This window comes from Nycticebus coucang, chromosome 4 (genome assembly GCF_027406575.1).
Source record: "Nycticebus coucang isolate mNycCou1 chromosome 4, mNycCou1.pri, whole genome shotgun sequence".
NCBI classification, from domain to species: domain Eukaryota; kingdom Metazoa; phylum Chordata; class Mammalia; order Primates; family Lorisidae; genus Nycticebus; species Nycticebus coucang.
This window is the reverse complement of record NC_069783.1, coordinates 132,636,975-132,663,247: the sequence shown is the minus strand read 5'-3', so window position 1 is coordinate 132,663,247 and position 26,273 is coordinate 132,636,975. Positions and strand designations below refer to the sequence as shown.

The following is a 26,273-nucleotide window of genomic DNA, read 5'->3' as shown; positions in this document are numbered from 1 at the left end:
ACAGGCGCCCACCACAACGACTGGCTATTTTTAGAGACGAGGTCTTGCTCTGGCTCTGGCTGGTGTGAACCTGTGAGCTCAGGCAATCCCTCTGCCTCAGCCTCCCAGAGTGCTGGGATTACACGTATGAGCCACTGCACCTGGCCTAACAGGATTCTTATGTATCTCTGGTTATTTCGGTAGAGTAGATTAGTGGAATGAACTGATCAAAGGACAAAGGAATTTTAAGGCCCTTGATGGATAATAATACACCTTTCAAATAGGTTGTACCAGCTTGCTTCTCATACGCAGAGTTTGGGAATGCCACTTGTACACCTCTTCATATATATATATATATTTTGAGACAGAACCTCAAACTGTCACCCCTGGGTAGAGTGCCAGGGCATCACAGCTCACAGAAACCTCCAACTCCTGGGCTGAAGCGATTCTCCTGCCTCTGCCTCCCAAGTAGCTGGGACCACAGGCGCCCGCCACAACGTCTGGCTGTTTTTTTGGTTGCAGTTGTCATTGTTGTTTTGACAGGCCTGGGCTGGATTCGAACCCACCAGCTCAGGTGTATGTGGCTGGTGCCTTAGCCGCTTGAGCCACAGACGCTGAGCCACACCTCTTCATATTTTGATAGTTTCCCAGGTCACGAGAATATGAATCTCTGGAGGGCAGGGACTTGTTTGGGTATCTTTAACTCCATGCCCAGTGCCATGTACAGCACGCAGTCAGGGCTTGTGTTGATTAGCGCAGGGACAGAGAGACAGGAACTGCAGGTGTCTGAGACATCATGAAGGCGAGCTCCATAGGACTTAGCATCCAGCTGATGGAGGGACTCAGCACAGACACAAGTGGTCACAAGGCATCATGAGTCAAAGAGTGCTCAAGGTACAAGTTGAAGTGGCTGGCAGCAGGAAATGAGAAGCTACACTCCAAAGTCATTTAGAGGCTGGGGCTGGTAGGGACAGTCTGAAGACTGGCAGCAACTCTTTTTCATACTCTGCTCTATGAGCAACCAGTCTTTACGCAAAGCCCTGGAAGAATCACCTTCACTGAGCTAGCAAGATCATCAAACTCTGCGTTCACCTGGATATCCTGGGGAGAAATCCATTACAAGGCAGTATATTATTACGTTCTGAGAACTTGACTATTTTTACTTCACACACACACACACACACACACACACACACACACACACACACGCAGGTCTCACAAAAACTCATCTGGGTGCCTTTTGTCCTGTGGATGACAGACTCTCCAAACTATTAACATAGAGAAGGGGTCCAGGCACAGTGGTTTCATGCCTGTAATCCCAGCACTTTGGGAGACCAAGGCGGGAGGATCACTTGAAACTGGGAGTTCAAGACCAGCCTGGGCAACATAGCAACACCCCATCTCTACCAAAAAATTAAAAAATTAGCTGGGTGTGGTGGTGTGTGCCTGCAGTCCCAATCCTCCTGAGGCAGGAGGATTGCTTAAGCCCTGGAGTTGAAAGTTGCAGTGAGCTATGATGAACAGTGCAGTAAGGACATTTAACATCCATTGTCCCGAACCTTAAGGACTGGCTCTGTATGTATACATTTCTGGAAAGGTTTTGACTCAAGTCTAGGTTGAAAGCAGGGTTAGAGTAAGCACTGGTTTGTAATTGGACATTTCTTTTTTTTTTTGAAACAGGGTCCCATTATGTTGCCCTTGGTAGAGTGGTGTGGCATCACAGCTCACAGCAACCTCAAATTCTTGGGCTTAAGCAATTCTCTTGCTTCAGCCTCCCAAGAAGCTGGGACTACAGGCACCTGCCACAACGCCTGGCTATTTCATTGTTGCAGTTGTCACTGTTGTTTTAGCAGGCCCTGGCTGCGTTCGAACCCGCCAGCCCGGGTGTATGTGGCCAGTGCCCTAACCACTGAGTATGGGCACCAAGCTGGGACATTTCTTTCAATTAATTCTCATTTTTGAATTCTGTAATGAATGACTATAGAAGAGTGACTTTTCTCTATATTACGTAAGCAAAAGTAAACGAACAGGGGCCCTGATCTCCCTCACAGCCACTCCACTGTATCTTATAGGACCACAATGCCCCTGCAGGCAGCACCAGGGATGTGAGGAGAGAAGGGCAGCCTTGGACACAGAGAACCTGCAAATCTGACCATTAGTGAACAGTGTGCATCACGCCCCCAAGCCCCACATGTTGTCTGTCAGCCCATGAAGAACCCCAGTAGGGGACCATGGTGAGACCAGGGCAGAACTACCAGTCCATAGGGAGCGGAATGGGAGAGGCCTTTAGACCTGTGTTCAGGCCTGTGCCACATGGTGTATCTGGGCAGGGCACTTTATTTCTCTGACCCCTGTCTTCCTCTAAAATGGAGATCATGATCCATCACAGGACTGTTGGGAGGATCAGAGATGAGGTTTATGAAAAGCTCTTACGGAGAAATCCAGTAGTTCCAGTGCAGGTGCTGGATTGTCCCGCACGGACCTGAGAAGACCAAAGCAGCCTTCACTTCGCATGGGATTCCTGGACACCTGGGAAGCACACACATGCAAACCTGAGAGGAGCTCGGCCCAGGGGGCCAGGGGACAGCGTGAGCCGGGAGAAGGGACTCCTCATCTCTGAGGGTGGGCTAGGAGCCCAGAAGGTGTCCCTGCTGGACAGAATGCCCTGGGTGAGGCTGCTGGGAGTGAGGGCTGGGGAGGATGCTGACTGATAGAGGCACAGCAGTCACAGCCCTGTCCTTAGAGAGCTTGTCTGCTGGGGGGAGGGGAGGGAAAACACACAGTGTGAGGTGTGTGTAGTGGCTCACGTCTGCAATCCTAACACTCTGGGAGGCTGAGGCTCCTTGAGCTCAGGAGTTTGAGAACAACCTGAGCAAGAGTGAGATCTTGTCTCTACTGGGAAATAAATAGAAGAACTAGGGGCGGCACCTGTGGCTCAAGGAGTGGGGTGCCGGCCCCATGTACCAGAGGTTTGAACCCAGCCCTGGCCAAAACAACAAAACACAACTAGCCAGGTGTTGTGGTAGGTGCCCATAGACCCAGCTAGTTGGGAGGCAGGAGTATGAGGTTGTTGTGAGGTATGATGCCACGGCACCCTACCCACAGCAACAGAGTGAAACTCTATCTCCATAAAACTAAAACAAAACAAAAAAAGAAGGCTCAGTGCCCGTAGCACAGTGGTTATGGCGCCAGCCACATACACCGAAGCTGGCAGGTTCGAATCTGGCCTAGGTCAGCTAAACAACAATGACAACTGCAACAAAAAAATAGGCAGGTGTTGTGGCAGGCACCTGCAGTCCCAGCTCCTTGGGAGGCTGAGGCAAGAGAATCGCTTAAGCCCAAGAGTTGGAGGTTGCAGTGAGCTGTGACACCATGGGACTCTACCAATTTGAGACTCTGTCTCAAAAAAAAAAAAAGAAAGAAAGAAAAGACATAATACGATTCATGTAAGTGCAATGATAGAGTGTGCACCAAGTCCACCTGGGAGGTGTCAGGAAAAGGAAAATTAAGAAAACTTAACAGTGGCCCACAATAGCAGTCGTCAGCCACATGGGTAATAATAAAACCTAGCTCTGTAAACTCAAGCTGACTTCTTGCCTGTATAACTAGGAGTTGTTAAACATTTCATGGACAGGTACTGATTAGAAACTGTTTATTAGATGTAGAACAAAGACAGGCTGGGCATGGTGCCAGGAACTATAGTCCCAGCTACTCGGGAGGCCAAAATGAGAGGATCCCTTCAACGCAGGAGTCAAGGGTGCAATGAGCTGTGATGGTGCCACAACAGTCAAGCCTGGGTAACAGAGCAAGACTCCATCCCTTAAAAACAACCACCCCCCAAAACAAACAAACAAAAACAGACCCTAGAATTGAGAGAAATCACTGTTAGATTTATTCGGAATCAAGCTTGAGAAGTAGGGTGAGGCTGAGCAATTCAGGAAGAAAAGCAGCAGAAGCAAGAGGTTAAAATTGCTATCTTGTGTGTGTGTGTGTGTCAGTGTGTGTGTGGAGTGTTCTCGCAAGTGCATGTGTGTGCATAATTTCAAGCAGCTTGGGGTGAGAGCAATGAACTTGGAAGAGGGGGGCTGGCAGAGCCCAGATCCGGTGACATGCTGTGGATGACACACTGAGAAGCTAGGATTTACGCTGAGGGGATCAAACCCCAAGCAGGGAGTGCAGCAGGCATGTCTCTGGTTTAGAACAATTTCTGGGTAGGAGATGGGAAGGAAGGACCAGAACCAGGACACTAGCAGGCTACTAGAACCCAAGTGGAGAAGTGAGAAGAAAAAAGACCCAGTACCCAGAGCGCCCTGGGAAAGGGAAGGGTGGTGTGAGCTCTAAGCCCCACCTCCGACTTGGGGAGAAGGAGCCCCCCACCAAGAGGCAGCCCACAGAGAGAGGTGGGCTTCCAGCAGGGGTAGGGTCTGTGGGTGTGAGAGCTATGGCAGGAGCCTGGGGAAGGCTGTGGGTGGAGAGCTGAGAGCCAGGCAGAGTCAGAGCCTCCTCCAGAGCTGCAATAGTACCCCCAGCACATGCTGAGGTCACAGTGTTCCCTGGGACCCACTCCACCCTGGCCTGGCTCCCTCCCTTTTTTATCTTTAGCTCTCAGTCTTGCTCAGCTCTCCCTCCCCACCTGCAAGTCTGGAAGAAGGGAACCCTGCTGGGCACACAAAGGTCTGGGCAGAGGCCAGCACTACCCCTGACTGACCCTGGGGTCCAGCAAGGCAAGAGGAAGGGCAGGGGGGAAGATGCAGGTGACACAGAACAGGGTGTCCTGGCAGAGGAAGGGCAGCAAGCAGGATGGGGGAGCAGGAGGGTCAGGACAGGGATGGGAGGGAATGGCACCAGGAGTAAGTGGTCATAAGAGAAAGCCAGGAGGCCCCCTCCCGGAGACCCAGGTCTGGGCTTTGGAGCCTGTGTGTAACCACTGCACCCAGGCAGGGGGAGGGAGAATGTGGCGTGGGAAGGACCGGTGTGGACAGGCACTGGGAGGTCTGTGCCCTCCAGGCTAGCACTCACAACAAGAATCCTCAGTGTCTGGTTGACCCTGAGGCCCAGGCCCAGGCTCAGGGCTCCCATGGCAGAGATTCGGTTATTGCTGCAACAAAAAACACATACTCGGTGCTACCTTCCACATAGATGTACAGAGCTGACTGCCCCCAGGGTCCCCAGCAGAACCTGGAGGAGCCCCTCCAACAGCAGCCACATGTTCAGTGAGGTATGACACGGGCCCACCTGTCAGGGCCATGCCTTGCCCATCCAGACTAGGCTCCCTTTCTGAGAGGGAGGGAAGCTCTCATGGAGCTTCTACCCCACCGGCCCTCCACCCTCCCCAACCACAAGCTCCACAGAAGATGTTTTATGCACGTGTTTGCCATTCCCAGCCACCTGCTTGTACTGCAGGAATTACAAATCCCAATTTGTAAATGATGAATTTGATTAGGAGGAACAGAGCTGGGATTGCAGCTCAAGTCCATCACAGGTAGACTGTGGTAGGTTGAGAAATTAAAGCGAACAGCGGCAACATCCCGGAATCCTTGGTCTCTAGGGTGACACCCCCGTCTCCTTACCTCATGTTTAGTTCCTCCAAAACGTTGTTGACCTTGAGGGCCTCGCCCACTGCAGAGGCTCCAGGATCTCCAAAGCCATTGTATGAGATGTCTAAGACTTTAAGGAAGATGTTTGCCTAGAACATCAAAGAGCAAAGCCAGGGGACCATATGTGATGGTAGAGAAGGCCAGGGGGCCTCAGCCTCAGCGCTCAGAGGCCCCAGGTGCAGAGCACTCAACACAGTACAGGAGAGCAGAGGTTCCAGGGAAGAACCAGGAAAGTGCTGCATAGGCCCCCCGGTACCTGTGCTTGGATGACAGTGACCAGGAGAGAGATGCATGCCTGATGCACAATGGGGGAAGGTGGGTGTGGTTGTATATGACCCTTAGAGAGAGGGAGGGATCTGCCGTCCATCATCAGGCCCTAGAGACACAGTGATCACACTTCACATCCACTCAGTAGCCTCTCAAGGGCAGGGACACAGAGCAACCCAGGGTCCTGGCAGAGGCTCCAGGGAAGGCCTGTCGGATGAAACCCACCCGGGAGACTATACTGGAGTGTAAGAATGGGTGCTCTGCCAAGACAGAACATGACCTGCCACCTGTCGGGCAGGACCCCCAGGTCAGCCCCATAAGAGGGCAAGGCACTGGAGACATTGCCAGCATCTGGGGCCGCCCTGGAAGGATGCCTTGTGAGTAGGCGGGACATCTGAGGCGGTGGGCTGACATCCAAAGGTACAAGGGCGTCATCTCAGGGAAGCATCTGCATATGCCCAACAGCAAGCATGTGTCAGCAGACTGGGCACATGTCCCCTTCCAGCTGAGTGTTTTTGATGTCTGGCAAAGGCGTGAGACATTCAGCTGTGTGATGTGACAGTGAGCACACAACATTATAGTCATTAAAGGAGGCCAGGGAAATTAGTCACCCAAAGAAACACCCTTTAACCTCTGCTTAAAAGATCCGAGGTTCTGGTGGCGCCTGTGGCTCAGCGGGTAGGGCGCCGGTCCCATATGCCAAGGGTGGCGGGTTCGAGCCCAGCCCCGGCCAAACTGCAACAAAAAAAAAATAGCCGGGCGTTGTGGCGGGCGCCTGTAGTCCCAGCTACTAGGGAGGCTGAGGCAGGAGAATCGCCTAAGCCCAGGAGTTGGAGGTTTCCGTGAGCTGTGTGACGCCACGGCACTCTACTGAGGGCAATAAAGTGAAACTCTGTCTCTACAAAAAAAAAAAAAAAAAAAAAAAGATCCGAGGTTCATTTCTGAAGAGCTACAAGGACAGGAGGCTGGCACCTGGGAGACGTGCCCCAAAAGATAGGTCGGAGGAGCTGACCGGGCAGGAGCCTCATACCTCCAGTCCCCTGGCAAACGCTATGGCTCCTGGGCCTCGGAGGTGATTCCAGCTTATGTTAAGCTCTGTGAGTCCAGTGTTTTCTGCCAAGGCTGGTCCAAGCATCTCTCCTTCACAAACAACAAGAGACCTTGCTCGCCCTGTTCATTCCTTCGAAAAATGACATTGACGCCCACTGTGTCCCAGAGACTGTGCTGGGTGGGAGGGTCACAGAGGTGGACCCTGCATGGGTCTGCCTTGCCCTGAGGGAATTCGCATCTAATGGGGGAGATACTAGTTCTGCGAACAGGAGATGTGGGAGGAGGGTAAGGGATAACCCGGCCTTGTTACCTTGGGGCTTTAGGAAAGTAGACAGATGAGGGACTGAGGCAGTGCCCACCACCTGGGGGTGTGCAGTGGAGGGGAGACAGCAAGCGCCACAGTGCAGAAGCCCCCACGGGAGTGCATGTGGGCCGGACTGGGGCTGGGGAAGAGGCAGCCAGTGAGGCAGGTATGATGGGCACCGGAGAGGCGCTGGGGGGGCCTTCACGCTAAGCCAAGGGGCTCTGCCAGGAGTCGGGGAGGGGCTTCAGAAGGGACAGGGCTGGATTAGCGTTTCATCTGGATCCTTAGCAGTGGGCTTGAGGATCAAATGGGGAGAGTGGAGGCAAGAGGCTGGGAGATCAGCTGAAGACTGGTGCCCAACTCTAGGCCAGAGGTAACCGAACTGGCACAGCTGTGGTGGGCAGGATGAAGGTGTGGTAGAGAAAGGAAAGCCATGACGTGGGGAGGGAAACACTGGGGGATGTTTGGCACCCAACACAGGCAGAGCCCCAGATGCCAAGCCACTCTCCATTCTGCCAGCCAGTCTCACCTGCTCCCAGGTTGCAAAAGCACCCCTGCTGTGCCCCATTTGGAGCCCTTTCTTCACCTGGCTATCAGCCCCTCATCCTTCTAACCTGGGTCTGTGGGGTCAGGAGGCCTTGCTGCTGCCCTGGGCCCCACACATCCATGGTGCTTCCATCCTTCCAGGCTCTGGCCATTAGACCGCTCTCTGCCTGTCTGGTCTCTGCCACTAGCTTGGGAGTCCCGTGAAGGTCTAAAGTTGACCCCTCTCTGTGCTCCCAACACCTAGCACAGTCTAGTTAGTAGGGCTGGTGTGAAACAACGCAGAGAGAACAGGCAGGCGAAGTGGAATGCTCAGCCAGCCTGCTGGGCCGCCTCAAGCCACGGGGGATGCCTTTTAGCACCTCGGAGAGCTCCCGGCACAGACACTGAGAACTGCCCTGCTGAGAGTGCAGCTTTGAGCACAGCATCAGAGGTGACAGCCCCAGGTTCTAAGATGCTGTCCACCTTCCTCAGACACTTCTAGGGCTGGAAGGGGAGGGCAGTGGTCCTCCATGTTGTAGGGAAGCCCCTTCTCTGCTGAACAGTGGAAGGTGGGAAGGTTCTTTCTTCTACACTCCTACAACCACAGTGCTTGTCCACTGGCCCCTGCATCCATCCTGTAAGGTCGATGTTACCACCGCCAAGGGGCAGTGGGGAGACTGAGACCCAAGCTCCTTCACCACTGAAGAGGGTCAGGCCCACCCAGAGATCCCCCTGGGAGAAACAAAATGCTCTGGTTGATAATGTCCTTTGCCAGGGCCACCTGCCCCCCTCATGTACACTGTGCACAGGATCTTAGCTTCCAGCCCCTCTGTCCTGGCTGCCTCTCTGGCCCTTGCCCTCTGACTGTGCAGGTCCGGAGAGATGCCTATACTTTGTCGAAGTCTGAAATGAGTCTTTTGATTTCATTGACTTCTCACAATAATTTTCAATTAATTTTAACTGCCCTTAGTTAAGGTCCAGGGCCAGCTCTCACAGGCTGTTACCACCCCACTCCAAGCTGCTTGACACAGAACAGCTATTCTGAAAGTTTTCAGATCAGGCAGGTCTCTTGGGGTGACCGTTACAGCAGATGCATGGGCATACCCCCAAGAATTTGGTTCAGCAGGTTCAGAACGCAGGAATTTGTATTCCTATCTCAGGATCCCAGGTGATTCATATTCTTGATTGCAACATTTTGGGAGGGCAGGTAGAAGTGCATATTCCTGAGAAATACAGCTGGTGCAAAGGCCCTGGGGCACAAGAGTGTTGAGCTTCAGGAATCCCACCTGGTCTACTATAGCTCATAGAAGAAAATCTTTGTATCTTTTTGCCATGATTTGCAGCCCTGTGGCTCCCTCTGGCTTCTCTACCCCACAGCGTGGCCACTGTCCCCCAGCTCACTAGTCTAGTCATACTGATGTCTGTCAGTCTGAGCACCAGGCCTGCATGCTCACTGCCCCTCGGCATGAAACACTCTCCCTCTGGTCTGGCCTCCACATTTACACTTCAATGTCACCTTTTCCGAGAGGCCTCCTCAGCCACAACTCTAAAGTATGGTGTCCCCATTCTTCTCTAGAGGCTTGCATTATCATTATTTTTCTCTTCTAGAGACAGGGTCTTGCTCTGTCACCTGGGCTAGAATGCAGTGGCATCATCATAGCTCACTGAAACCTCCAACTCCTGGGATCAAGAGATCCTCCTGCCCCCGACTCCCGAGTAGGTGGGACTACAGGTGCCTGCTACCACACCTGGATACTTTTCCTATTCTTTTGTAGAGACAGTATCGATCTTTCTTAGGCTGGTCTTGAACTCCTGACTGCAAGTGATCCACCCACCTTGGCCTCCCAGAATGGTGGAACTACAGGACACCACACCCAGCCCTCATTTGTTTCTTCTGTAGCACCAACAATTACTGAGAATGATCTTGTTAACATGAGCTCCTTGAGATCAGGGATCTTGTTCTGTTCAAACCTGGATTCCCAAGTAGCTAAATCAGTGCCCAGCACATACAGCAATGGTCAGTGAGATATCTGTGTAAAGAACTGAGAGTTCTGTGGGGCTGGAGACAGGAGGAGTGACCAAGGTGGGATGTGGGGAGGAGCAGAGCATGGATGCTCTTTTGTGAGCACTCAGCACTATCCCACGGACCCCCACCCACCCCTGTCCGAGGAAGATGAACTTTTGAGTTCCATGAGGGCCCTGGGTGGGTGTTACCTGCTTCGTCATTCAGCTGGTTATAGCTCAGGTCCAGGGATCTCAGGCCTGTGTGGGCTAGCATGAGTTCAGCAAGATGCTGGGCCGCCTGCTCCTCCAGCCCGTTCCCTGACAGTTGAATCTTCTGCACAGCTGGGTTCCCTGCAAGGGTGGCACAGAGGGCCTGGGCGCCTGCTGCTCCCAGCTGGTTCTCTGACAGGTCGACATCTGTGTGCCAGCACCATTCCTCAGTCAGGGGGATCCAAAATCAGACACCACCCTCCTCCCCTTCCTCCATTCCCCAAACCTCCAGGCCCAAGGCAGGGGAGGGGACTTTGTAGTCACACTGTCCTGGGGTTGCGTGACCCTGCCACACAATGTCTGGGTCCCCTCTGGCCCCTGATTTCCCTCTCCCTGTGTGTCCACCCATTTCTCTCTCAAAAGGTTTTTTGGGCAAAGCAGGGAATGCTGTGTTGGGAGGGCCAGCCATCTGGCAGTGATACAACCCGCCGCAGAAGCTCTCACTGCCCATCACAGGGACTGGCAGTAATAGCCCAGGTGGCGGTACATGGAGCACTTACGTGGGACTGACTACCTCATGTGCTCAGGTTCATTTAATGCCCACTACAACCCCAAGAGCTAAGAGGTACTGTTGGGGCCATTTCACACTTTGGAAACAGGTCTGTGAGGTTGGGATGCTTGTTCAGATTGCCCCACTCTTGGGTGGCAGAGCTGCCATTTGGATCTAAGATCCCCAGTGAACAATCACCTTCTTCCTCTCCCCCTCTCTTGCTGCCCAGCCCCCTCCTCTCTGTGTGGAAAGACTGCGCACCCTGCATTCAGGCATTTGGAGTCTACCATGTGCTGGGGTTGGGTGCTGTGGTTGGGTTGCCGGTAAGGGAGAGCTGTAACAGCAGCATGGGTTAGGAAGGGAGTGGCATCCAGCTTGGGCGCACAGCAGAGGGTCTAGCTCCACCCCCATGTGCCCCGCCCAGTGATGAGGCCCCGCCCCATTCCACAGCCAGGTCAGCAGGCCCCAGGTGAGTAAAGGAAAAGGAGGACTCAAGCCTCCCCACCTGCCCCAGGCTCAGCACCCACCACAGATGCTGCTGCTCTTGCTCAGGGCAACCGCCAGGGCCTCTGCTGCAGCTCCACAGAGCCCATTGTCCCCAAGGTCCAGCCGCTTGACATAGGGATTGGAAGCCAATGAGGAAGCCAGAGCCCGGACCCCCTAGGATGGAGCAGGACACAGCTGGCCACTGTCCTGTCTCCTGCTCCCAGGGCCCAGCCCACTCTGTCCTCTAACTGGAAACACCTCCCCTTCCCTCACTAGGACACTCCCTTCTAGGTTGTATCCAGGTCTCACCTCCTCCAGCTCTGATGTGGGGATGGGACACACTGGCCACAGGGGAAGGCTGAGGAGGTGGTCTCAGGGCGGGGCGCTCCTATGGCTGCTGTCTCCTGGGTCCTCCCCCTCCAAGCCTGGCCTCAGTGTCCCTGCAGTGGTACCTGGGGCCCCAGGCCATGGTGCCGCAGGTTCAGCTCCGGGGCACTCGCTTGGTGCAGAAAGCAGGAGATAGGCACAACACCATGGGCTTGGCAAGACCTCAGGTAGAGGGTGTCCCTGCCTGGTTCTCCACAGCCATCGGGGCCTGGAAGGATTCAGGACGAATGTTGACTCCTTCACAAGCCAGCCCCTGCCTCCTCTCCCACCCTCTCCCACCACCTGGTCTGTGTTATCCCTCCCGAGAGTCATTTCTTCCTGTGTTAGTTGGGACTATTGCCCCCAGATTGCAGGGGAGGACCCAGAAGCTTAAAGACAGCAAATCCTCTCTTCAAAGGCACACAGCTACTCCCAGCTAATCCTAGCAGAGAAGTAAGACCCAGTCTGTCTGACACCAGAGTGCCTGCTGTGTCTTTGACCCTGGACTGCAGACCACAAATGGTTTTACGAACACTTTATAGAGGAAAAAAACGGAAAGAATTCTAAATTCTATACATCCACGGTCTTAATACGTTGGGAAGGCCCAGCTCTGATCCCACTTCCTTTCTTTCCTTTCCTTCTTTTCTTTCTTTCTTTTTCTGAGACAGAGTCTCACTTTGTCTCCCTCTGTAGAGTGTTGTAGCGTCACAGCTAACAGTAACCTCAAAGTCTTGGGCTCACGAGATCCTCTTGCTTCAAGCCTCCCAAGTAGCTGGGACCACAGATTCCCGCCACGATTTCGAGGTATGTTTTTCTGTTTTTAGTGGAGACGGGTCTGGCTCTTGCTCAGGCTAGCTTTGAAGTCCTGAGCTCAAGCAATCCACCCGCCTCGGCCTGCCAGAGTGCTGGGATTACAGGCGTGAGCCACCGCGCTCGGCCTTAACTTCACCTCGGAAGCAAGTTCTAATGGTCGAACACCTGATGCCCCAAGAGCACTGCGTGCAGGACACAGGGCTGCGGGGACTACCATGAAGACGCCCCACAAAGGGGTGGGCTCCCTGCCGGACAGGGCTCCCCTGACCGCCTCCCTCCACTCCTGCTGGAGAAGCCCCCAAGGTGAGGAGACAGGTCTGGTCCCCCTACCGGGGCACCTTCAGTCTCCAGGTCAGAGTCCGAAATCGTGTCCGAACCTTCCTCAGCCTGCGGGACCTCTGCAGGACGTCTGCCCGCCGCTTCCTTTCCCACGTCTTCATTCTCCCCATACTTCTCGCGGGGACTCCTCACGGTTACGCTCATTTCGCAGTGCTGAGCTCTGAGATCCTCACAGCGCGGCGCCGCAGCTCGAGCTCCGCCCGGGAATGTGGGCGGAGTCTCCACTTGCACTGACCAATCGAACGTGGCGAACAGCGACTGGCGCCCGCCGCAGGCTATAGCGACGCGCTTCCGTTTGGCGGTCGCCCGGGCAACGCGGCGTGTCGGTTGCCCCAGAAACAGCTGAGGGTTTGCGCGCAACCGGCGTCCGCTCCTTGCCAAGGTGGACGGGAGCGCGCACGCGCCGGGGGCCGGGCACAGGGCCGGGCACCTCGCCGGCGTTTGTACTCCCGGCCGCCCGCGCTCCCAGCCGCCCTGAGCTTCCAGCTTCGACTCAATTTCACGAACTGGGAAACACGCCTGGCCCAGAGCTTGTGCTTTACTGTCCGCACTTATGAGCTAGGGAGTGTGAGCCTGTGCAGGAGGGTCTGGGGAACCTCACAGAGCTGAGTCACCGTCCTCTCCGGAGCTAGAGTTACACTGCCTGGGGCCCTCAGTTCTTTCATGCTCTGGTCTTTGCACACGCGGTTCCCTCCTCCAGAAACGTACCTCCCCAGTTTTGTCTGCTTGTTGAACTTGGGAATCTACAAGTGTCCGCCAGAGGACGCTTCTTTCTGCGGCTTTCCTTGGCCCCTCTTCTGGGCTCTAGCTGCCCTCAGGCTGCCCTCTCTGGCCCTTATATCACTGTCATTCCCCACCCCTCAGGGAAGTGAGGCCAGAAGGCAGGGAATGGGCTGCTCCTGTCCAGGGCCTGGCAGAGTGAATCTGGAGAAGATGGGGACCCTGGGCAGCTGGGGTTTGGGACTGGGAGCTGGAGGCTGGATCCTTTCCAAGGGGAAGTGAAGTGTCCCTTTAACAGTGGCTGTTCTGGCCCCGCCTGAGTGCCCGCATTGACTCCTGCTCAGCTGGGGCTGCCCCTGCTGTGCTGACTCATGTGCAGCAGGAGCATCGCGAGCATGGGCTCCTCAGGGGCCGCAGCAGGCTGGGGGCTTCTGGATTACAAGACGGAGAAATATGTGATAACCAGGAATTGGCGGGTGGGCGCCCTGCAGAGGCTGCTGCAGCTCGGGATTGTGGCTTATGTGGTGGGGTAAGAGAGAAAAGTTCTTGGCCAAGCTGGCCAGGGCAGTGTGGTTGGTTTTACTGGGCTGGAGGTTGAGTGTTTGCCTTGTAGGGGGCTGGACTGGTGGAGAGGGGCAGGTTGGAATGGGTGTAGGCGGTACAGGCACCAACTATGTATTTGAGTCCTGGGTGTCCACCTGCCTCTTTTCTAGCACCTTGTTCTCTACCTCCTGGTGGCCTCTGGGCACAGACCAGGATCATCCCCCCACTCCCTCTCACCCAGGAAGTGCCCTGCAGTCCTAGACATTTGTGAGAGCTCAGATGCTCAGGCCCCCAAAGAGATCACCACTTTAGCTGGAGGTCAGCAGAGTCTTTAAGGACAGAGCTGGGTCTACAAAGGCTGGGGGTGTTGGTTGATGAAGGTGGTGGGTGGACTTCTCTGTCTGAGGGCACTGCATCTCTGACTCATGGTGGAGCTTCTGGCCTGTTCCAGGTCTTTGGGGTGGGAACTGAGCCTGGAGAGGAGGTGGGGGCCTGGACCCTGGTCTGGGAGCATTGAAGATGTGGGGAGATTGCTGAGCATGTAGGGCCCAGCTCTGCCCCTGCTCGCTTGCGTGCTGGGGACACACCACACTGCCCATCACCTCCTCTGCAGGTGGGCTCTCCTCACCAAAAAAGGCTACCAGGAGCGGGACCTGGACCCCCAGATTTCTGTCATCACCAAACTCAAAGGAGTTTCTGTAATCCAGATCAAGGAGCTTGGGAACCGGCTGTGGGATGTGGCTGACTACGTGAAGCCACCACAGGTGGGGACCCTGGGGCTGCTGCCAGGGGCCTGAGTCCTTCACCCACTGTCAACCTAGGCACCGCCCTTGCAGCCAGTGTGTGTGAGAGAGGCATGTGATGCCTGCGGGGCTGCTGGAGGGGCTGGGGAAGGCCACAGAACAGTGGTACCTGGACAGGCTTTCAGGATGCGTAGGAGGTTTCCATCAGGATTTGGGATTGGGCTGGACCACAGCAGCTGCATTTAGAAGGTCGTCACCCAGAAAAGATTGGGGTGTCCGAGACTCAAGGCTTGAGCTTGAGGGCAGGGTAGGAGGGGTATGGGTGGGCTGGATCCGGGAGCTTCCTGCAGCACCCCTGCCTGACTGAGGGCACCATGTCAGGCATGCCTCCTCTGCCTCTCAGGCTGCAATTCCCTCTCCCTCCACCAGCAAATCTGCAGCCTCAGTTTCCCTCTCTGTTCTGCTCATGCCCTGATTGTAGACCCCGTGACCTCCTGCCTTGAGCACAGCTGCCTCCCAGATGCACACGCCCGAAGCCCAAAGAGACATCATTTCCCCCTCCATGCATAGCTTCTCTTCATCCAGTAAGGGCAGTGACATCCATGAGTGCCCCAGCTGCACCCAGGACTCAGCCTCCACACCTTCCTGCCCCTCTCAGGCCTTTTCATTACTGCCTGAGTCGTGCCTGGATGAGGTTGTGGTCTCCTGGTGGGTCTTTCGACAACTCTCCTGCCCACTCCCCACTGCAGCAGCCGAGCTTGTACACTAGACAGCGTCAGAGCCTGCAGCCTCTGCTCACTACCCTGGGAAGGCTCGGAGGGCCACCAATCCCTCTATATCCTGACTGCCGCCACACCCGTGGCTCTTTGCCCATCACTTGACTTCCCTTCCTGGGCATGCATTCCTCAAGTGCCCAGGAAGCTGCCCTTTGAAATGTCCTTTGGCCCTGGACAGACCTCACCATTGGCTCCCCTGACTCCTGCATGGTCAGCGCTGCTGTGCATGCAGTGAGGACTCCACCTCGCCTCCAGCCTGGGTGCGTGCCCAGCCCAACTATCTTCAATGTCTAGAAGCAGGAGGCTTTTGGAAATTCTGGTTGAGTGAGAGAAAGCAGCCTGTCTCAAAGGTATGAGGCTCGTTGGACTCAGAAATGGCCAGAAACCCTGCCAACCTCCTGGCTCTGCTTTAACCTGCCTTACAGGAGGCTTTTCCTGGGGGATAGGGCTCCTTCTCTCACAAACCAGCTGCCAGCTCCTGGCCTCCCCAGTGGAGGGAGCCAAGCAGGGACCAACCTTGAGACTTGCCTCCTAGGGAGAGAACGTGTTCTTCTTGGTGACCAATTTCCTTGTGACGCCAACTCAAGTTCAGGGCAGATGCCCAGAGGTAAGATTGGCCAGGAGTCACCACACATGTTTCCCTTTCTGCTTCCTGGGTGGCTGAAGGCTCAGGATGTGCTTACTGTATCCCAGGCACTGGGCTAAATCCTACTTTTGTTTGTTTGTTTGAGACAGGCTGTCACTCTGTCACCCTGGGTAGAGTGCTGTGCATCATAGTTCACAGCAACCTCAAACTCCTGGGCTCAAGGATCCTGCCTCAGCTTCCCTCGTAACTGGACCTATAGATGTGGGCCATTGTTCCTGACTATTGTTTTTTTTTTCTATTTTTAGTAGAGATAGGAGTCTCACTCTTGCTCAGACTGGTCTTGAACTCCTGAGCTCAAGTGATCTCCCTGTGTTGGCCTCCCAGAGTGCTGGGATTACAGGTGTGAGCCACTGTGACAGTCTTGGGATAAATCTTATAATGAATGTCATTTCATTTAGTCTTTACATATCCCCTGCCTGGTAGGAATTACCATGATCCCATTTAAGATGAGAAGGCTGAAGTTCAGGGAGGTTGAGTCAATTGCTCAGGGCCTCCTAGCCTGTGAGTGACAGGACTCAGACTTTGCACTGCATCAGTGCCCACGGGGTCAGCAGGACCCTCTGCATCCTGGTCACACCTCTGAGCATGCTCCAGGTTGTTAGTGTGATACCAAGAGCTGGGCACATGCTCAGGTGGGTTCTAATAGTCAGAGCCAGGCTGGGATATCACTTCCCCGTCTCTGTGCCCAGAGACGTGAATGTGTCTTGAGGTGGCTTCCATTTTTGTGGGCCATCACACTTATAATTTCTAAGTATTTTTCACTACAACCATGGTCAAGCTAGGATACACACCCCTCCACACACGCACTGTTTTGTTCATTTCCCTTCCAGAAATACAGATTCTGCCCTAAAAAGTTACCTTTTCTACCTCTCTGGGGATATCCCCAGAGATCCAACCTCTGTCACAGAGCATGCTCATTCTCTCTCTCTCTTTTTTTTTTTTTTGTAGAGACAGAATCTCACTTTATCACCCTTGGTAGAGTGCCGTGGCTTCACACAGCTCACAGCAACCTCCAGTTCCTGGGCTTAGGCGATTCTCTTGCCTCAGCCTCCCGAGTAGCTGGGACTACAGGCACCTGCCACAACACCCAGCTATTTTTTTTGTTGCAGTTCAGCCGGGGCCGGGTTTGAACCCACCACCCTCGGTATATGGGGCTGGTGCCCTACTCACTGAGCCACAGGCGCCGCCCTCACTCATTCTTCTCCCTGGTTTGGACCCAGGATATAGCCCGGAAGTCTGCCTCCACAGTGACATTAATCAAATCCAGCATTTAACTGCTTGCTGCCTACAGGGTCACTGTGCACACAACTGTCCCCCAAGCCCTGGTGCTTTGTCCTGGCACAGTGCTGGGGACGTCCTGTGTCTGTGGTGGGCCCCATCTACCTAGGAGGTGAGATATGTGCGCAAAGGATTTGCTCCCCCTGGTGAACCCACATGACATTCCTCCCTTTCCAAATGCTCAGAAGGTGTCTATTTAGCGTTCAGTTTGTAGACTATTCTGAAATTTCACTGGAGCCATGGGTCTGTGATTTCTATGGTCTGTGTGATTCCTCTTTATCTGTGTCTGGACTTCTGTGTCTTTCCATGAAACTGCCAGAGCTGGGCAGTAATTCATCAGATCTGACAACCTGGCTCCCTGAGAATAACCAGAGTTCCTACCAGTTCCTCTCAGGATCCTAGTCAGCTAGTCTTTCCCCAGCACAGGGCACTGTGCTCCTTATAATGCCATCTCCTTCAGCAGACACCTGCACATTCCCTCTGTTCATCCCCAGGAGCGCCTGCAGAGACAGCCCAGCCAAGGTGGCAGGTCCCACAATGGGGGCAGGGGCTGCAGCTGGGGAACCCAGGACTTTGAGCAAAATCCTAAAGCGTGAGGGGAAGCAGGTGAGCAGGTGGGTGTGGCTGGAGCAGGATGTCCACGTGAGGATTCATGGGAGGTACCTCTGGGGTTACCAGCCACTGAGGCAGGGCTGGAGCACAGATTTGGACTGGTGCAGGAAGGGTGTGGCTCAGGACCTTAGGACCCTATGAGTCCTGCTAAGGAACTGAACTTGATGACAGGAGCAGAGGGAGCCACAAGTGGGCACAGGGAGGGTGTCAATCTCCTCCACATTGGGATGGAGCACTTGGTCTGCCAGGGGAGGTGGGTGAGGGCAGAGGCAGAAGTGGGGGCTTCATGTGGTGGTCACCGTGGGGTCTGGTTGGAGGAGACAGTAGCCTCACTCAGGGTGAAGGGGAGAGCCAGACTCAGGACACAGGTAGGGGACAGCTGCCCTCTGCCCGCACATCACAGTCCCATTCCCACAATGTTCCATCCTCTCATTCTGGCATCTTGGAGGACCTCAGCCTTTCTTGCCATGCTGGCGCTATGTTCCAAGCTATGTGCCCTGGGGAGCAGCAGCCATCCTCGGCCTGGGTAGGACTGTGTCTGTGAGATTTCCCGGCACTTGCGGTGCCTTCCTCACCTGCCTTCCCCTCCTGGAAGACCCCGTAACTCTGTGACTCTGCCCCAGCATTCGTGTCCCTGACTTAAAGCAGTGCAAGTGTGGAGAGAGTGGCTGGGAGTGTCTCATCGAGTGTGGCGTCCTGCTTCCCCACCTGGGCCCGGAGACTTCAGGGTCCTCTTGCTCTCTGTCAACCAGACCTGGAACCTCCGCCAGGCACACCAAGCACCATGAACTTAGTCTTCCAAGGGCCTTCCCCTTCCCTGTTCTGTTGTCCAAATTGGACCAGATGAGCTGGACCTCACTTCCATGCCCATCACGGACGGAACTGTCAAGGGGGGGTTTCACTCTATCTTTGGAAGATGGCAACCCCGCCGCTCACCTCCTTTCATCTGCACCCTCCAGCTTATCCTGTCCCAGCAGCAAACTCAGGGTAGCCTGATTGGCGTGGGGCTATGGTGGGGAGGGTCATGTCCTTGCAGCCTGTTGCTGAGGAGAGACCCCTCCACCCAGGGGCATTGGTGACTGCCCTCTTGCCCTCCTCAGCACCCGTCTGTCCCGCTGGCTAACTGCTGGGCCGATGAGGACTGCCCTGAAGGGGAGACAGGCACACACAGCCACGGTAACGGTGGGCTCTGTCTTCTAGGGCCTCTGCCAGGGCGGGGCCGGGCTGGGACCCTGGGTGGCTCCTGAGTGTGCCCCACTGTACCTCTGTCCCTGCACCTCTCTGTTTTGCCAGCACCCCTGGCCTAGGCCCTCCCAGGCTCTGTGGAGACTTGAGGGCCTGGAGTTCATCTTGTGTTTTCGAGGCATAAAAACAGGCCGGTGTGTGGCGTTCAATGGGACCCACAAGACCTGTGAGATCCGGAGTTGGTGCCCGGTGGAGAGCGGCACGGTGCCCACGTAAGCATCCACTCCACCCCCAGAGCAGGGGCCCTGGGCCTGGCAGAGGCCCTCACCTTCCCTCCCCCCACTCAGGAAGCCCCTGCTGATCCAGGCCCAGAACTTCACTCTGTTCATCAAAAACACTATCACCTTCAGCAAGTTCAACTTCTCCAAGTAAGCAGGGGCAGGGACCAGCTGGCCCCAGACCTTCCCTGTCCCCTGTCTTGTTTGACATCACATGCCTGTCCCCTCCTAGGTCCAATGCCTTGGAGACCTGGGACCACACCTACTTCAAGCACTGCCAGTACGATCCACGCTCCAGCCCCTACTGCCCTGTGTTCCACATTGGGGACCTTGTGGCCACGGCCGGAGGGTCCTTCGAGGACCTGGCGTTGCTCGTAGGTCCTGGGGTGGAGGGTAGGCTTCCCGGAGGACTCTGGGAGAGGGTCCTAGCCCCAAGCCACTGGTGCAGCAGTGGTGTGCTGTGTGCAGGGCGGCTCTGTGGGCATTAGTGTCTGCTGGGATTGCGACCTGGACACCGGGGGCTCTGACTGCCAGCCCCGCTACTCCTTCCAGCTGCAGGAGAGGAGCTACAATTTCAGGTGAGGCCCCCACTGTCCCTAGTGCCTGGCTGCCATACTTGGCAAGCTTGTCCCCTCCACCTGTCTCCCTTGGAGGGCAGGAGAGAACTACCCCTGGGCCTAGCACTCGGCATAACACGCTGTGTGTCCAAGTGGGAGGTGCCAAGGGCAGGAGGGGTGTTCTGAGTCCTGCATCCCCCAGCACAGGCTCTGTCCACCTCCCCACCTCAGCCATGAACCCCTCTCCCCGCTATCATCCACCTTGCCCAGCTCAAGCTTCTCCCCAACTGCCTCTCCTCCACTCCACCCTACCTCCGCCACCTGCCCTGCACACATGGGAGGACGCCATTCATTTTTACCTCCCTCTTCAGGTTTTACCTCATAAAATTTTAAAAATCGATGTAAAAGTTCAAAGATTAGTGCTGTGAACACCTCTACACCCTTCACCTTGCTTCACCAGATTTTATTTTGCTGTTTGGCCATGTTTGCTTTTCCCCTTGTGCAGAGTGAGCTGGATAGATAGACTTAGTTTTCCAATGGAACTGAAAGTAGGGGCCAAACACCTGGACACTCACCCTTCTCGACACTGTCCTGAGAACAAGGACTTACCCAGTGTGACTGCCATCCCATTGTTACCCTCAAGAGATGGACCATGATGAGACCGGGCGAGGTGGCTCACATCTGTACTCCCAGCCCTTTGGGAGGCTGAGGAGGGAAGGTCGCTTGAGCTGAGGAGTTTGAGACCAGCCTGAGCAAGAGTGAGACCCTGTCTCTACTGAAAATAGAAAAACTAGGGCGGCGCCTGTGGCTCGGTGAGTAGGGCGCCGGCCCCATATGCTGAGGATGGCGGGTTCAAACCCAGCCCCGGCCAAACTGCAACAACAACAACAACAACAACAAAAATAGCTGGATGTTGTGGCGGGCGCCTGTAGTCCCAGTTACTTGGGAGGCTGAGGCAAGAGAATCGCGTAAGCCCAAGAGTTCGAGGTTGCTGTGAGCCGTGTGATGCCACGGCACTCTACCTGAGGGCGGTACAGTGAGATTCTGTCTCTACAAAAGAAAAAAAAGAAAATAGAATAACTAGCTGGGCGTTGTAGTGGGTGCTTGTACTACTCAGGAGACTGAGGCAAGAGGATCGCTGGAGCCCAAGAGTTTGAGGATGCTGTGAGCTGCAATGATGCTGTGGCACTCTATGCAGAGAAATGGAGTGACACTGTGTCTCAAGAAAAAAGAAAAGAGGGTGGTGCCTGTGGCTCAGTGAGTGGGGTGCTGACCCCATATACTGAGGGTGGTGAGTTCGGACCCAACCCTGGCCAAACTGCAACAATAAAAAAAAAAAAATTAAAAAAAAGAAAAGAGAAAAGAAAAGAAATTGACCACGGGCAGAATAAATCTAATATTTAAATTTCCCCAGCTGTGTCAGTTATGGCACTAAATCATTGTATTTTTCCCATCCAGAATCCTTTTTTTTGAGACAGAGTCTCACTATGTCACCCTCTATAGGGAGCTGTTGTGTCACAGCTCACAGCAACCTCAAACTTTGGGCTTAAGTGATTCTCTTGCCTCAGCCTCCCAAGTAGCTGGGAGTACAGGTGCCCATCACAATGCCCAGCTAGTTTGGCTTGTAGTCGTTATTGTTGTTTGGCAGCCCCAGGCTGGTTTCAAACCCGGCAGGCCCAGCGTACATGGCCGGCACCCTAACCACTGACCAACAGGTGCTGAACCAATCCCAAGATATTAAATTGCATTCATTGTCCATCAATAAATGCAGTCATTAAATTTATTCAATGTTGCATTGTCTAAGCAGACTCGCTGGTGATGGTCTGGCTTACACAACTTCTCCAGCCCCTCTCTAACCTGTGCGGCTGGCTTCTGTCCCCATCATACCCACCACCTGTGGGGGCAAACCACCGGCCGACACAACCTTCCAGGCCCAGTCTGAGCGTCTCCCTCCAGGAAGCCTACCCCAGTTCTGAGGAGAGACAGAGCTCCTGCGTCTGGGCTCTCACAGTCCTGGGCCTGTCCTGTCCCCTCTCTACCCCACCGTGGTGTCTGTTGGGCACCCTTCTGTCCCTCTGTCCTTCAGCAGGTAGGGAGCTTCCGAGAGGCAGGTCTCTGTTTCCTTTTCTCTGTTTTTTTTGAGCAGTGACAAAGCGCCCAGACCTAAGACTCAGGCTTGGCCTGGGGGTTATGGATGCAGTAGTCCAGCCCACTTTGGGGTGGGCAGAGCAGGACATGTGGTGGGTGCTTGTAGTCCCAGCTACTCAGGAGACAGAGGGAAGAGGATCGCTGAAGCCCAAGAGTTTGAGGATAGCAAAGTTGACTGGTTACCAGAGCCCTGTCTCCTGCCCCAGGACAGCCACACACTGGTGGGAGGACCCAGGCGTGGAGGCCCGGAGCCTGCTCAAGCTCTACGGGATCCGCTTTGATATCCTTGTCACTGGGCAGGTAGGGGTCTGGTTGGGGGCAGGAGGGTTGATGTGGGACGACATGTATGGCCTGACATGTTCAGCCCAGGTCTCTGTCAGGCAGGGAAGTTCGGGCTCATCCCTACAGCCATCACTCTGGGCACCGGGGCAGCTTGGCTGGGCACGGTGAGTCTGAGCACCAGGGGCTCCCTCGGGCTGAATTGAGGGTGGCCTGGGGCATCTGATGCCTCAGCCCTGAGTCACAGGGTGTGGGCTGGGGGGGAGGTGGCTTGAGGCAGGTTGGGGGGCTGAGACATTGAGTTGGCCCTACCTCTCCCAGGTCACTTTCCTCTGTGACCTACTGTTGCTTTATGTGGACAGAGAAGCCCATTTCTACTGGAGGACAAAGTATGAGGAGGTACGTTGCAGGCCTGCTGGGGGCCTCGAGTTGAGGCCACTTTGCCCAGATACTGAGGAGAGTCACACTTCAGGGGATGTTGGCCCAATCCCTGAACTGCTGTCTTTGTCTGCAGGCAAAGGCCCCGAAGGCAAGTGCCAACTCTCTGTGGAGCAAGCTGCCCAAGTGCTTTAGACAGGGCTGAGCACCTGCCCCCATGGCCACTGCTGCTGGGAGCCAAACACCAACACCAGGGTGGCCCTGTCCAGGCTCTGGCACCCACTCACTGGCCTGTTCCTGAGGCCTGTCTCCATTTCCTGCTGGTCGGCGGTGGGGCGCTGGGAAGGGAGAGGACACTGCCTTGGGGATCTCAAGTAGAACTTCACCAGGATTACGCCAGGGGTTGTAAGGGAGAAGACCACCCTCAAACTGAAGCAGAGGGCCCCTTCCGACTCCACCTCAAGCAGGATACTGTCTGGGAGCCACAGGAGCCGGTTTTGTTTAAAGCCCTGCAGGGAAGCATGAGCCATGGAGACTGGGAGAGCGGGGGACCCCCCCTGCAGGATGCCATCCAGTGGGACTCCTGCTGTGTCTGTGTCTGGAGTCTCCCTCCCAGACTCTGTCCCCAGTGTTCCTAGCAGAGGTCTGCTCACAGCTGTCACCACTGACCCTTCTCCCCCTCCCTGTACCCCCATCCCAGGTAGAGACCCCACCCTTCCAGTTGCCCTGTGGATAAGGCAGAAAAAGGCCTGCGGGAGAGGTCCTGCCAGTGCAGATGTCATCCTTGGAAGGGCGGGACAGAAAATCCAGCCCCCAGGGCCTCAGGAAAATGCATGAGCTTCTCTGTTCAGCTAATGGGTGCCGGCCATTTTCTTGCGGTAGTCCTCTGACCACAGAGGGCTGGGACAGGGAAGAGGGGGGACTGAATTGGTAGTCACTGGGCCCCTGAGGACCTTCTATATCCCTCCCCAATGACCCCCAACCCAACCCCCTAGAACCTGCTATCCCAGGCATCCTGAGAGCCTGGGGGTGAGGAGGGTGGGGGGCTGCCCTTCTGACATTCACTGCATCCCAAGCCACACCTAGGAACCTGTCTGGGCAGCTGCACAAAGAGGTCCTGACCCTGACTGCAGGCAACATGGGATGACTGGAAGGAATGTGCCTAAAAAGGACCCACAGCAGCCTGGCCCCAGGTTTTACCCCTGGAATCCTCCCGGGGCCCTGAATCCTGCCTGATAAGAGAACTTTCCCCGGTGGGGGGAGGCAGGAGAGGTGGCAGGACCCAGGCCCTGTCTTGGTCCCAGAGTGGGGCAGGGTCGCTCACCCTCCGAGGGGAGAGGCTGCTTTCAATCATGGGTACCTGCTGGGGAGGCTCAGGGTTGGGAATCACCTGGCACCAGAGACTCAGCAAAGCCCTTGGGGTCCCTGCTGCCTCTCAATCCCCAGAGCTGTGTCCATTGGAGGTGGGCTCTGAAGGGCCAGGGTGGGACAGCATGGCCCATGAGGCCTGGTTGTCCACAATGGGTGCCATGGACCTGGTTGTCCTTGGGGCCTGGAGAAAGCTGATGTCATGGCTGGACAAGTTGAGTAAAGCTGGCAAGGCCAGCAGTGTCCTGTGTCGTCCTTACAGGAAGGAACGGGAGGGGGGGCATCTGTGGTGGACGGGGTGCAGCCACGGGGAGACTAGTGGGGGTGGGGCCGGGTTGGCCTAGGGCTTTCCTGGCCCTCCATCCTCCAGGATGAGGCCCTAGAGCCACCACATGGCCTGGAGCAGGCACTTGTGTGGCCCTACACAGCTGAGCACCCTGTGTACCACATGGAACCTTCATCTCAGAGCCCTTGAAGAGAGGGTAGAGAGACAGCCTGAGAGCTGAGGCCTGGGCATGAACCTAGAAATAGCTGCCGCCTCACTCCGCATGGCAGCACCCCTAGGGTGGTCTGTGCGGGTCGTGTGGGGATGGGCATGGCTGTGTGCGGTGTGCCTGTGTACTGGGGTGCATCTGTGTCCCTGGGTCAGGCACCTGCCCCACTCTGGGAATCCAGGAAAACCAAGGAGAACCTGGAACCCCACTGCCATTTTAAGGCAGCCTCCTTGGGGCCCAAGATCTACTCCCTGAATCATCCCCCGGGGAGGACAAGTGGCGGGGGCGACCTCTCCTGTCACAGCCCCTCCTCCTCCCTACCTGGTGTTTGTAGGTCTAGGCAGGGACCTGGGCAGGGGGGCACTGGGCTGGGGTGGGAGCACACTTGGACCCAGGTGAGTCCCAGGGCTGGCACCTCCCCTTTGCAGAGCCTTAGTGTCTTGATGCGTGGACTGTGGAAATTAGCAAGTTCCTGGGAGCAGATGAGACCTCATTGCCGCAAAGAATGCCACAGTGAACACGGCAGCAGACCATATGGCTGGGTGAGCCATTATTATGGATCCCTGGGCCTGTGGGCCTCCCACCAGCCCCACCTCACCTTCCAGGGAGCTGGAGTCAGTCAGGAGCAAGAAGGCACTGGGCTAAGAGGCCAGTGCACCAGTGCTGGCCAAGGCTCCCTCCTGGAGACCTGAAACTCAGTGCTTAGGCTAAGTCCTAAAGTCCTAGGGACCCCAGACTGAGCAGGTAAACCCAAGCTGCCCTGGACAGAGGGGGCTCCTGAGGAGGTGGGGGAGGGCAGGGCAGGTGAGGGTGGCCGGCTACTCCGTGTGGCTGGGCGCAGGGGGTGGCGCCTGGCTGGAGGGTTGCACGGCCTGCTCCGTCTCCTCCAGGCTGCCACTGGGGAACACCACATAGCGGGTGACGGTCAGCTCTGGGGGCTCCCGCTGGTTCTCCTTGCTGTGCCAGATGCCGTAGCCGAAATACACAGCCAGTCCTGCAGGGTGTGAGGGGATGAGCCTGAGGGCAGGTCCCAGCCCTCCCTGCCCCGCTCCCAGCCCACTCGGGGCCCAGCTGGCCCCACTCACCCAGTAGCACCCAGATTGTGAACCGCACCCAGGTCAGGTAGCTGAGCTTCAGCATGAGGCAGATGTTGAGGAGGATGCTGAGGGCCGGGAGCAGGGGCACCAGGGGGATCTGAGGGGACAGGGTGGGGCTAGCTGGGGTACAGAAGAGACCATGCCCAAAGGGGTGGGGCATGGCTGTTCCGGCCTCCCCAGCCCTGTGAGCCCTGGTTCATTCCCTGGTGAACAGAGGAGGAAGGGAGAGGGGAGCCTGCTGTTCTGGGGGATGTACCTGAAATGTGTCCTGCCGGGGCTGTTGCTGGAAAGCAGAAACACAGCACTGCTGAGCAGCAGCAGCAGGATGTAACCCCAGTGTGGGAGGCCCGAGTCCCCAAAAATCAGCGCGCAGCCCAGGGTGATGGCTGAGGCCATCAGGATACAGAGCACCCAAGTCACAACCCTTCTTGGGCTATACCCACTCAGGAAACCCAGATAGCGCCTCAGGGCAGGTCGTAGCTGTCCAGGCTCAGGGACTGACGCCTGCTTTGCACCCACGGGTTCTATGTGGTCTGAGACGGAGCTGTGCTTCTTGGACAGGGGGCCAGGGCTGGCTGGGGCCACGGCTGGGGAGCTGTGTGGAGAAGCCGTCTGGAAGCGCAGCACGACGATGCTGGCAGCCACAAAGGTGTAGGCCAGTAGTGTGCCAATAGACAGGAA

The 26,273-nt window shown here is 55.8% G+C and overlaps 3 protein-coding genes across 5 annotated transcripts; 1 reads left to right on the top strand and 2 right to left on the bottom strand.

Moving 5' to 3' along the window:
- Positions 1-307: 307 nt before the first annotated feature.
- LOC128583283 (leucine-rich repeat-containing protein 74B-like) lies at positions 308-12,734 on the bottom strand. Its single transcript, XM_053587424.1, is given in 10 exon segments — positions 308-998; positions 1,000-1,080; positions 2,413-2,508; positions 4,999-5,077; positions 5,550-5,665; positions 6,874-6,983; positions 9,937-10,143; positions 11,014-11,146; positions 11,425-11,567; positions 12,490-12,734. Coding segments are annotated over 10 exon segments (1,185 nt in total). The 5' UTR covers positions 12,635-12,734; the 3' UTR covers positions 308-923.
- Positions 12,735-13,586: 852 nt separating this feature from the next.
- LOC128583282 (P2X purinoceptor 6) lies at positions 13,587-24,911 on the top strand. 3 transcript variants are annotated; one of them, XM_053587420.1, is made up of 13 exons: positions 13,587-13,739; positions 14,367-14,517; positions 15,488-15,622; positions 15,808-15,879; positions 18,909-18,984; positions 19,172-19,265; positions 19,341-19,421; positions 19,504-19,645; positions 19,740-19,849; positions 22,183-22,276; positions 22,357-22,422; positions 22,577-22,654; positions 22,770-22,977. In XM_053587420.1, exons 1-13 carry the CDS (start codon positions 13,606-13,608, stop codon positions 22,836-22,838), a joined length of 1,302 nt encoding a protein of 433 aa, XP_053443395.1. In that variant the 5' UTR covers positions 13,587-13,605; the 3' UTR covers positions 22,839-22,977. The 3 variants fall into 3 exon arrangements, with proteins under 3 accessions (XP_053443395.1, XP_053443398.1, XP_053443396.1); XM_053587423.1 differs by lacking the exon at positions 15,488-15,622 and having other exon boundaries at positions 19,504-19,649; positions 19,760-19,849; positions 22,770-24,911; XM_053587421.1 differs by lacking the exon at positions 15,488-15,622.
- Positions 24,912-25,020: 109 nt separating this feature from the next.
- LOC128583289 (cationic amino acid transporter 4-like) lies at positions 25,021-25,852 on the bottom strand. The gene is made up of 2 exons (XM_053587431.1): positions 25,581-25,852; positions 25,021-25,489 (listed from the first exon to the last, which is right to left on the bottom strand). Exons 1-2 carry the CDS (start codon positions 25,750-25,752, stop codon positions 25,314-25,316), a joined length of 348 nt encoding a protein of 115 aa, XP_053443406.1. The 5' UTR covers positions 25,753-25,852; the 3' UTR covers positions 25,021-25,313.
- Positions 25,853-26,273: the final 421 nt, after the last annotated feature.

Coding starts and splice junctions, on each gene's coding strand:
- LOC128583289 (XM_053587431.1), bottom strand. CDS start 25,752: ATGCCCCACCCCTTTGGGCATGGTCTCTTCTGTACCCCAGCTAGCCCC. Junction 25,490..25,580: donor CACAATCTGGGTGCTACTGG/GTGAGTGGGGCC, acceptor CACACCCTGCAG/GACTGGCTGTGTATTTCGGC.
- LOC128583282 (XM_053587423.1), top strand. CDS start 13,606: ATGGGCTCCTCAGGGGCCGCAGCAGGCTGGGGGCTTCTGGATTACAAG. Junction 19,422..19,503: donor AGCAAGTTCAACTTCTCCAA/GTAAGCAGGGGC, acceptor GTCCCCTCCTAG/GTCCAATGCCTTGGAGACCT. Junction 19,650..19,759: donor GGACCTGGCGTTGCTCGTAG/GTCCTGGGGTGG, acceptor TGTGGGCATTAG/TGTCTGCTGGGATTGCGACC.